Source organism: Gracilinanus agilis, chromosome 3 (assembly GCF_016433145.1).
Source record: "Gracilinanus agilis isolate LMUSP501 chromosome 3, AgileGrace, whole genome shotgun sequence".
NCBI lineage: Eukaryota > Metazoa > Chordata > Mammalia > Didelphimorphia > Didelphidae > Gracilinanus > Gracilinanus agilis.
Window position 1 is genome coordinate 57,186,088 of NC_058132.1, and position 11,310 is coordinate 57,197,397.

The 11,310-nt window shown below is 47.0% G+C and overlaps 1 protein-coding gene across 1 annotated transcript in view; it reads right to left on the bottom strand.

Annotated features, from left to right (window-relative positions):
- The window catches only part of SH2D5 (SH2 domain containing 5), a 14,019-nt gene extending 10,959 nt beyond the window's left edge, over positions 1–3,060 (bottom strand). Inside the window, exons 1-3 of the mRNA XM_044668712.1 lie at positions 2,974–3,060; positions 1,710–1,790; positions 533–607 (exon numbers count right to left, since the gene is read on the bottom strand). Of these exons, the coding sequence (XP_044524647.1) occupies positions 533–607; positions 1,710–1,790; positions 2,974–3,060 (243 nt within the window). The remainder of the gene's footprint in view (positions 1–532; positions 608–1,709; positions 1,791–2,973) is intronic.
- Between the last annotated feature and the right edge of the window lie 8,250 nt (positions 3,061–11,310).

Below are 11,310 nucleotides of genomic sequence, written 5' to 3' on the forward strand. Positions count from 1 at the left end.
TACCATGGTCTGCCTCGGTTTCCTCAAATGTAAAATGGGCATCATAATAGCACCACAATCATCTCCCAGGGCTATTGTGAGAATCAAATGAGATAATATTTGTAAAGGGCTTAGAACCCTTCTTGGCTACCTTTAGAGCTTTCCCAGTCCTGAGGCCTCAGAGCCTTTACTTGGGATAGCCCTGTCCCCACGATCCAGCCCCAGCTGTGATACTGAGACTCTGACCAGGGCTGGGGCCTGCAGAGGGCCCCTCTGGGTCAATGGCAGCCCCTTATCTACTCCTGGGGGACCAAAGGGTCTGTTGGCTGGGGCTGAGTTGGAGGGAGAAGGTGGAGAGGGAAAAGGGAGGAGAAAAAAGACATCCAGAGAAAAGAAGTAGCTAAGGAGGAAAGAACTGGAGAGAGCCCAAGTGATAGGCAGGGAGGACGTGGAGGCCAGACAGCTGGAAAGAGATTGGGGGTGAGTCACTGAGTGGGGAGAAGGGATGACTCTGAAGGGTTGGCCCACATCCGGGGGGCAGGGCAGCACCTACCTCCCCCTCAGCACTGTAGATCTTAAGGCCCTGAAGACTGAACTTTAGGATCACGGCTCTGCGCCTAGGGCAGTCCTGGCAAAGAAGGAGAGAGAAGGGGATAGGTTAGAGCCGTGCTTGCCTGGGGAATCTTCACTCATTCTCCCATTCTCCAGGCAGAAAGAGATACTGGCCCTGGCCCTGCTGGGCTCAGGCCTACCAGCTCAGAGACCCAAGCTCATGGGGCCATGGCTGGAGCTCCAGGCCGAGGGATGGGGCGAGAGGGGTGATCTCTAGGCCACCCCCCCCCAGCTCTCTGTGCAGATGAGGGTGAGGGAGTAGCCCACGATCACTGCCGGAGACTCAGTCTAAAGGATGCCGACTTGAGGGACCAGCAAGAGGTGGAGGAAGGTGGTGAGGTGAAGTGGACAGAGCTCTGGCCTGGGGTCCAAGAGACCTGGCTTTAGGTCTTGGCCCTGAATCTGTGAGAGATTGCCTGGGGGGGCGTTGCCTCAGACCCTTCCCCTCATCTATAAAATGAAGAGAGTGAGCTAGATGAACTTCTAAAGTCTCTACCCAGCTCTGCCATTCTCTGTTCTAAGGACCCTCCCAGATCTGCCATTTTGGGTTCTAAGAACCCTCCGAATTCTCATATTGTGTCCTAAGAGCCCTCCCAGCTCTGACAATCTGGAGTCTAAGGTTCCTCCTAGGTCTGATATTCTATGTTCTAAGATCCCTCCCAGCTCTGCCATTTTGGCTACTTAGAGTCCTCCCAGCTCTGCCCTCCCTCCCAATTCTCATATTCTGTGTCTTAAGAGCCCTCCCAGCTCTGACCTTCTGTATTCTAGGAAGGAGTGAAGAAAATCAGTGGGGTTAGGGGAAAAATACTGATTTTCCCCCTCCTTGCATTCTTCTCTCTCCAGTTAGTCTTAGTGGAGAAGAATCCTGGGAATCAGGAAGATCTGAGGTCAAATCTGGTCTCAGCCATATATTAGCTATGTGATTATGAGTAAGTCACTTAACCTCTGTCTCAGTTTCCTCAACTATAAAATGGGGATAACAATAGAATCTACCTCAGCAAGGGTGTTGTGAAGATCAAAGAGATGTTATTTATAAAAAGAGCTTGGAACAGTGCCCAGCACATAATAGGTGCTCCATAAATGCTCATTTCCTCCCTCCTCAATCATTTTTTACTTACCTTCAAGGCCCATAGCTGCTGCTGGACCCTCCACACTTTCTCCTGAAGCCCCAGGTCATCTACAGTAAAGGAGCCCACGTACTGTGATGGAGATGGGAGGAGAGTACATCATAGTAAAGGTCTGCCCTGCTCTGCCACCCTGAAGCTTCTTTCCCCTCTGTTCCATAGCCAAAGACCTTGGGGACCCAGTAGGCCTGGGAGGACCCAAGAGCCATTGTTTCAGTCTCAGCCTTCCACCAATATTATCCTTTACAGATGAGTTTCCTGGGCCTTCTCTCTCATTGCCTCGTACTCCACAGAAGTGTCTCCCAGCTCTGGCCACTCAGGGTTCAAGGAGCAGGGGCCCACGCTTGAAATAGAGAATTATACATTCTATACAGAAATATAGAAAATAGAGAATATAGGACTAGAAGGCAACTTAGAAATTATCTGGTCCAACCTCCTAACTTCACAGATAAGGGAACTGAGGCCCAGGATGGGAAAAGCACTTGTCCAGGTTCTCATAGAAAGTGAAGGGGATAGGGCTAGGGCAGATAGGTGGCTCAGTGGTAGAGAGCCAGGCCTGGAAAGAGGAGGTCCTGGGTTTAAATCTGCCCTGAAATATTTACTAACTGTGTGATCCTGGGCAAGTCAATTAACCCCAATTCTTAGCCCTTACCACTCCTCTTCTGCCTTGGAACTAATATACAGTACTGATTCTAGAACTGAAGGTAAGGGGAAAGAAAGAAAGAAAAAGAAAAAGAAAAAGAAAAAGAAAGAAAGATAGGAAGGAAGAGGAAGAGAGGGAGGGAGGGGAGGAAGCAAAGAAAGAAAGGCAGAGAAGCCTGGGTCTGCTTTCTCCGTGGCATTTCTCTTCCCCACCCCAGAATTACTGTAGAAACCAATGGTATTCACTGTCTCTTTTTTGTCAAGCCTCAGAGCTCTCAGCATTCCCTGCCACTTGGGGCAGCAGCTTAATCCCAGGCTCCAGCCAACAGTATGAGGTTCCCACAGATGACGTCCCGAGGCCAGCCCCTGTTTCTCTAGTTCATTTCCCGGGAAACCATGGGCAGAAAGTTTTCCCTTAATAGCTTTAGGGAATGACATTTGGGATGGGGCGGCAGTGTGAATGGAGAGAGGCCAGGGAGGATATTGGGAAACCTTATTGTCCAACAAAGCTTTCCCCCAACCAGGCTGGCTACGGCATGTGAAATGACCCGGAGTCCCTTCTCTCTCTCCCTCCCTTCCCTCAGCCTCTGGGCTCCTTCCTTTTGGTTCTACCCACCTGGGCAAACTTCGTGATGCCCCTTGACCTGTGTGGGGTGAGGGCTGTGTCGGAGGCCCTCCGGGCAGCGGCCCCCACCTTCTGCATGGCCCCCAGGAACACTTAGCTCTGGAGGCTCCAGTGGGAAGGAAGCTGCAAAAGCCAAGGGGTGGTGCATGGGTTAGTTTATTCGCTTTCCTCGGCCCAGAAGAAACAGAACTCTTCCTAGCTCCCACTTCAAGAGCCTGTACTCCATTCCAGAGATACAGGATGAAACGAGGTTGGTGGCTGCCCTCGGGAGGCTGGGGTTCTAGCAGGGGCGGAAATAATCAGAGATGACTGGATGTCGCGTTAGAGGAGATGAACCCCCTCACTTTATTGGGGGGTGGGGACGGGGGTCCACGGAGTCTGCGTAATTTGCCCCTAAGAACACACAGAAAGTAAATCAGAGATGGAATATGAACCCAAGCCTCCCACTACGGGGCAGAATGTGAGGGAGAGCCTGAGAAAATGCAGGGAGAAATATGAAGACAAGAGATGGCCCTCACCCAACAGTAGGGAGGTGGGAGGAAGGAACTCCTCAGGGAAGACTTCCTGAAGGTGGCGGCACTTGAATGAGGCTGTGAAAGGAATTCTGATCCGTGAAGATGGGGCGAGGGAAGAGTCTATCCAGATATGAGAGTGAGCAGAAACCCTGGGGAGGTCAAGTCAAGAATAAGGGGGGAAAGACCAGCGTGGTGAGAAGGCAGAGCGTGGCAATAATAGCACTTTCATGTGTGTGAAACATTTTATATACATGGTTTCATTTGAGCCTCACAACTCTCTGGAAAAGGAGTAGGAGGCATTATGATCCCCATTTTGTAGATGGGGAAACTGAGGCCTAGAAATGGTAAGTAACTCACCATAGCTAATGTTTTTTAGTCATGTCTGACTTTTCATGACCACTTTTGGGGTTTTCTTGGCAGAGATCCTAGAGTGGTTTGCATTCCCTTCTCCAGCTCATTTTACAGAGGAAGAAACTGAGGCAAACAGAGTGAAGTGCCTTGCCCAGGGTCACACAGCAGAGATCCTGGAGTGGTTTGTCATTCCCCTCTCCAGCTCGTTTTACAGAGGAAGAAACTGAGGCAAACAAGGTAAAGTCATTTGCCCAGGGTCCCACAGCTAACAAGTGCCTGAGGCTGGATTTGAACTCAGAAAGATGAGTCTTTTGGACTCCAGGCCCGGCTTTCTATCCACTGTGCCACCTACCTGTCCTAGCTAATGTCAGGTCTTCTCAATAAGAGTGGAAGACATGCTCGTGCCTTCTCTGTGTGTATCTTCGTACAAAGGATGCTACCTGCTTATGTTGCCTCCATCATTAAACTCCTCAAGAGCAAGGTTTTTTTGGCCTTTTTTAAAATCCCATTGCTTAGTACAGTGCCTGGCAATTGTAGGCACTTAATAAACACTTACTGACTCGGTGCTTAATAAATGCTTACTGACTCATCTTAACTTGGCGCTAAGTTGTGGAGGGCTCAAGGAACCTCGTCTTTATTGAGTAGACAACAGGGATCCCCTGAAGGTTTTGGAGTCGAGGAGACGTGTGAGTGATAAATTCAGAGTATTACTAATGAAGGCAAGGGTCATAAGGACAGACTAACAGGGAGAAAAGGGGCGGCTAGGTGGCTCAGTGGATCAAGCGCTACGCCTAGAGTCGGGAAGGCAAGTTCAAATCTGGCCTCAGACTCCAACTAGTTATGTGACTCTGGGAAAAATCACTTAAGCCTGTTAGCCTCAGTTTCCTCATTTGTCAAAGTATCTTTGCCATGGGGTCACAACGAGTCAGGTCAAAAAAATGACTGAACAACAACAGGGCAGGAAGATGACAGCCCAGGCCTTGGGTAGTGTTTCTACCTGTGTAATTAGAATTTCTGTACCCTAAAACTACTATTCCCAGCACCCCACTCTCCTTCTCATGTTACGTGCTGGGAGTTTTAGAGTACAGAAATTCTAATTACACATACCACAGCATGAGGCTTTTCCTGCCCCAAACTAAGCCCTCCTCCAGCCAGGGACTTTGGTGACTAGGAGGGGGTGAGGTCAGCCAGGACCAACTTGGCCCTGAGAGCCCTAGAGCATTCCCTGATCTAGATTTGGGCCAAGTTCTCCCACTCAGGGGCCTCTCACTGCCCAGCACAACCCATACTCATTTGCCTGGGGAAGAGATAGAAACCAGCCCTTGCGGAGTATTCTGCTTTGACCTTTCTGGGGATGGAGTCCAGCTCCCACTCTTGCTCTGCTTGGCCTCCAGTTTGAGGTTTGGGAAGCAAGGGATGCCAAGGGATTGGAGAACCCCAAATTCTTTTTCATCCAAGAGATGGAGGCCCCCAGCTGGAGCCAGCCCGGTGCCCAGCTCCCTCTTTTGGACGCAGCACATGTCCCATCCAGGATGAGCATCTGGTAAAGGACCTCCACCGCATGTCATTCTCAGCTCCTCAGTGTCAATTACCCCAGAGAGCCAATCAGCTGCCAGATCTCTTAGACTTTCCTTCCTCCCCACTGACACAGCCAGCATCCTCATTCAAGCCCAGTTCATTCAAGGTGCCTTTTTCTCTTATAATCTCTTGATCCTTTCATGTGTTGGCTTGAACGCTGCCTTTCCCAATCATCCCTTCCCTTAGTTGCTAGAGTCTCCCATCTACCCTCTAGGCATCATGTGAGGGCTCTGTGCCTCAGTTTCTTCATCTGTAAAATGAAGAGGTTTGGATTAAATTCTCTAATTCCATGGACTCTAATTGTATTTATTTGTTTGTTTGTTTTAAGCCTTTACCTTCCGTCTTGGAGTCTATACCATGTATTGGCTCCAAGGCAGAAGAGTGGTAAGGGTAGGCAATGGGGGTCAAGTGACTTGCCCAGGGTCACACAGCTGGGAAGTGTCTGAGGTCAGGTTTGAACCTAGGACCTCCCGTCTCTAGGCCTGGCTCTCAATCCACTGAGCTACCCAGCTGCCCCCCTCTAATTCTATTTACATGTTGTCTCCCTCATGAAAATGTCAGCTAACTTTGGTTTCAGAGAACCCCAAGAAGACTTGTATGCACTGATGAAGAGTGTAGGAGGCAGAACCAGGAAAACCAGTTATTTCCACAGTAACTTTGAAAGATTTAAGAACTCTGACCAACCACACCTCCAGATGACCACTGAAGCACTCTGTCCACCACCTAAATGAGAGGCAACAAGATAAGATCCGCTGGGAATTGGTTTTGCTTGACTACACATTTATCATGGAAAGTTTTTTTGTTTTTGCTCAACAGGATGGAAAGAAATCATTTGTTAATTGGAAAAAAATAAAATTTAAAAGAATGTAAACTCTTTAGGGACGGGAACCAAAAGTTTTTGTCTTTCTATGTATTCTTAGAACTTAACCCAGTTCCTGGCATGTAATAATGGCTTAATAAATGCTCGTTATTAATGATTGATTGGTTTTCAGGGACTAGATGGCTTCAGAGGTTCTAGGTGTTCTGAATGCGTTTCTAAGGAGACTGGAAAATGAGAGCTGGCACCTATCTGCTCCATCCCTAGGGAGGAAGTGGGTGCAGCAATGACACACCCTTTTCCTGTCCTGGCTGTTTCATCAATTAGGGGCCCAGCCTGGGATGAGCTGGCTTGGTTCTGGGGCAGAAGAGAGGATAAGCCAGCCCAGCCCAGCCCAACCCAGTCCAGCCCCAGAAGGGAACCTCTGGATTCTAGGGCTTTGGAAATACAATATTTTGTCTATTCCCAGGAAGGAGGGAGGTTGGGGTTGACTTCTCACATTTCCCCATGTGCCCAAGGGTCTGTTGTTAGCAGCCTGGAGAAAATAACCAACTTCCCACCCCAGCCTTTACTGGGAGGACTGCCCACAGCCCAGAGAAGGGCCAGGGCCTGATCTATTTGGGAAGGAAGTACTGGGGAAACCGTGATATGGAGGCTTCTGGCAGTGGACAGAAGGGAAACCACAAAAGCTTTGCCTGACAAAATGTTTTACATGATTGTACATGTAAAATCTCTATCAGATTGCTTAACATCTCAGGGAGGAGGGAGGGCCTGGAGGGAGTGAAAGAGGAGGGAGGGAGAGAGAAAGAGAATTTGGATCTCAAAAAACATTTTTTTTAGTCTGGCCTCAGACACTTGCTAGCTGTGTGACCCTGGGCAAATCACTTAAACCTAATTGCCTAGCCCTTACCACTTTTCTTCCTTGGAACCCAGTATTGAATCTAAGATGGAAGGTATCAGTTAAAAATTTTTTTAATTAAAAGCTTGTTAAGGGGGCAGCTGGGTGGCTCAGTGGTTTGAGAGTCAGACCTAGAGACAGGAGGTCCTGGGTTCAAACCTGACCTCAGACACTTCCTAGCTATGTGACCCTGGGCAAGTCACTTGACCCCCATTGCCTACCCCTACTGCTCTTCTGCTTTGGAACCAATACCAAGTATTGACTCTAAGGCAGAAAGTAAGGTTTTTTAAAAATTGTTTTTACATGTAATTAGGGGGAAAATACTATTTTTTAAAGTTTCACCTGAGAAAGGAAGGAGAATCCATCCCCAAATAAAGTATAAAAACAGAGATTTAGAACTGAAAGATGAGCTTATAGACCTTCAAACTCAACCTTCAGGTTATTCTTTTTTTTAAAAACAATCCTGACCTTCTCTCTTAGGATCAATACTAAGTATTGGTTCCACAGCAGAAGAGTGGAAAGAGCTAAGCAACAGGGATTAGGTGACTTGTTCAGGGTCACACAATTAGGAAGTATCTGAGGTCAGATTTGAACCCGGACTTCGCATCTCCAGGCCTGGCTCTCTATCATTTACCTGCCCCTCCTTCAGGTTATTTTTACATGTTTAGTTGCTGCCTATTTGATTTCACAGTCATTTGCCACCCACCTATCTAGAATAAGAATCCTCCCTTGTCAGAAGGGAAGAATGATGAAAAAACCCCCCAGTACAGAAACCCTGTCCAATAATGCCTACAATCATTTGTCCTATAGTTTCTCCCACCTCTCTGGGGTGACAGAGGAAGTCTATTTTGTTCTCTCCTCTCTGGAATCTAATCTCCATGTAGATGACTCCCAGATCTATATATCCAGCCCTAACCTCTCTCCTGAGCGCCAGTCTCACCTCACCAATTGTCCATCTGGTATTGGATGCCCTGGAGGCATCTCACACTCAAGGTATCCAAAACAGAATTCCTTTTATTTCCTCCCAAATTCTCTTCTCTTCCAAATTTCCCTGTCACTGTTGATGGAACCAACTTCCTTCCAGACACCCAGGCTCCCAACCCTTCTGTCATCCTCAACTGCTCACTCTCACCCCAGAACCATTCATTGCCAAGTCTTGCCATTTTCTTCTCCATTTCCCTCCTCTACATCCTTTCCTCTTCACTCCCAGGGATACCACCCTAGTTCAATTCCTTGTAACCTCTCACCAACCTGCTCATCTCTGTGTCCCCACTCCAAGCATTTCTCTGCATAGCTGCCCAAATGGATTTTCCTGAAGGACCTGCCTGACTGTATTGCCTCCCCCTTCAATAAACTTCAAAGGCTCCCTTTTACCTCCAAGGTAGTATATGAAAAGTTTATTATTATTATTTTATCCAAAATAAATAAGTTAAATATTTAATCATCTGTCTGGCTCTTAGAGCTCTTTCCATCTTGATCTCTGTCACATTTCCGTTAAGTGTACACGAAGAAGCCCAAGAAGCGAGTAATTTGCTCTTATTCTGACGGAAAATAAACTCCCTAAAGGCAGGAGCTATTTCAATTTTGTCTTTTGAAAAAGCCAATATTAACTAATGCACAGCCCAGGTTACTGGCATACAATAAGAGTTTAATAAGTGCTTATGACTGATTGCCCAAAGTTGCAAAATTACAATAAAGAGTTCAGGCAATTTGGGGGTAACATATATGCATAGTCAAGCAAAACAAACCTCCATATTTTCTATGTCTGAAAAAATATATGTCTCAGTCTGCGCCATGGGCAAGGCTCTGTCGGGAGGTGGGAAGCCTCTGGAGTCATAGTGGGTTATTGCATGGATCAGAGTTTTTAGGTCTTCTGCTCCTGTTTGTTTTGACATTGCCGTTGTTATTGTATACGTTTGTCTCCTGCTTCTGTTCACTTCACTCTGCCTGGGTTCATACAAATCTTCCCAGGCTTCTCAGAAATCTCCTCTTCCATCATTATATGCCATAATTTGTTCAACCATCCCCCTTAGTTGATAGGCATCCCCTCAGTTTCCAGTTTGTTTGTTTTTTGCCACCCAAAAAGAGCCACTGAGGATATTTTTGTCCCTATAGATCCTTTTCCTCTTTCTCTGATCTCTTTGGGCATAGGCATAGGGTATTGGGTATTGCTGGGTTAAAGGGTATGAAGAATTTAATGGTAGGGAGCATAGAGTTGTTTTTCAGAATGGCTGGACCAATTCGCAGCTCCACCAAGAGTGCATCAAAGTGCTCATTTTCCCATAGTCCCTTTAACAGGTCATTTTCCTTTTTTTGCCAACTTTTCTAATCTGACGGGCTCAAGGTGGAATTTCAAAGATGCTCTAATTCTCATTTCTATAATTATTAGCGACTTGGAGCATTTTTTTTAATGAGAACTTGGATTTCTTCCTCTGAAGACTGCCCATCAGAGCCCTTGCCTTGACCATTTGTTAATTGGAGAATGGCTCTTAGTTCACAAAGATTTTCCCCAGCTCTCCCCAAGTACCAATTTCTCTTCTAATTATAACTGCATTGATTTTGTTTGTGCAATAAAAAATTTTATATCATAAAAATGATCTATTTTACTTCCTGTGATCCTCTTTATTGTTTGTTTGACCAAAGATCTGGAAGGTATTGCCGTCCTTACTTGTCTTGTTTGTTTATGACGGCATCCTTTTATGTTTACATTCTGTGCCACTGGGAGCCTCTCTTGGTACAGGGGGGTAGAAAACCAGCTTTCAAGCCCAAGGCTCCGACATATTTTCCTTTCCAGGTCGTGTGACTGCACAATCTGACCCCAAATCCATGGCTTTGTCTTCTTCCCAAATAATGCTGTATCTCAAACAAATAAACAAAAACCTTCGAGACCCAGAGACATTAAGTCCAAGGTCAAACAGCTAGGAAATGGCAGAACCAACAAGGATTCAACAGCAGCTCTCTTCTCTTCTAATATAGTATTCGTCGCCCTCAACAGTCTGGTTTACCCCCTTCCCGCTCATCCCCTCCCTTGGCTGAATTTAGAAACAAACGATTTCTTCCCTGAATTTTCTCCCCATTTCTACAAACATCCCAGACTCTGATTTTATATGCCAACCCAAGGGATGCACAATGAGCTCTGTGTTCTTCAGCTCACTCAGGGGCCCCTCCCCATCCTTGCCTCCTTCTTAGCCCAGCTATGATTTTGCCAATCAAAGGAGGGGCTAATTGCCTTGGGAAGCTTAAGGAAGTCAGTCTTATTACTTTTGTTTTGTTTTAGAGACTCAGTTGCCCTATCATGACTGGACTAAAAATACAGAGACCAAATCACTAATGATCTTTGGCCTATTCTCTTTCAGACCAGGGTAAGTTAGACCTTTCTTAGGCAGCCTGGTAGTACCCCACCTCACCACTCCCATCTTTTTTTTAAACACTCACCTTCCAACTTAGAATCAATACTTGGTAGTGGTTCCAAGGCAGAAGAGAGGTAAGGGCTAGGCAATGGGGATTAAGTGACTTGCCCAGGGTCACACAGCTAGGAAGTGTCTCAGGCCAGATGTGAACCCAGGATCCCCATCAGGCATGGCTCTCTATCCACTGAGCCCTTATTTTCATTCTTAGAACCAGTTTTCCAAGGCAGAATAGTGGTAAGGGTGGGCAATGGGGGTTAAATGACTTGCCCAGGGTAACACAGCTAGGAAGTGTCTGAGTCCAAATTTGAACCTAAGACCTCCTGTCTCTAGACCTGTCTCTCAATCATATGAGCCACCCAGCTGCCCCCTGTCCCCATCACATTAATCTTGAATTTAGGGCGGACACAAGATTGTCATAATCCAATGGAGTTTAGAACTCCTGAATTCGGGCAACCCACAAGCCTCAGACTAGGAATTACAGATGACCCCACTGCACTAACCAATCTCATTCCATTATAATCCCAGTGTAGAATTCCATCTTGACAAAGATTTCCTTGTTTCCCATGGCTCGCCCCTCCCCACTCCGAGAAACCAACTCCCCACAACTTTGGAAATGTTGCAGACCCCTGCCTCTACCCAGGAAAGGGCAGCCTTCCACAGAGAGGAGTCCGGGATGGATGAACCCACTCCCTCCCACCCCAAGGGAGTCTCCAAAAGGTTCCATAGCAATCAAAAGGACTGGTTTCGAATCCTGGCTCA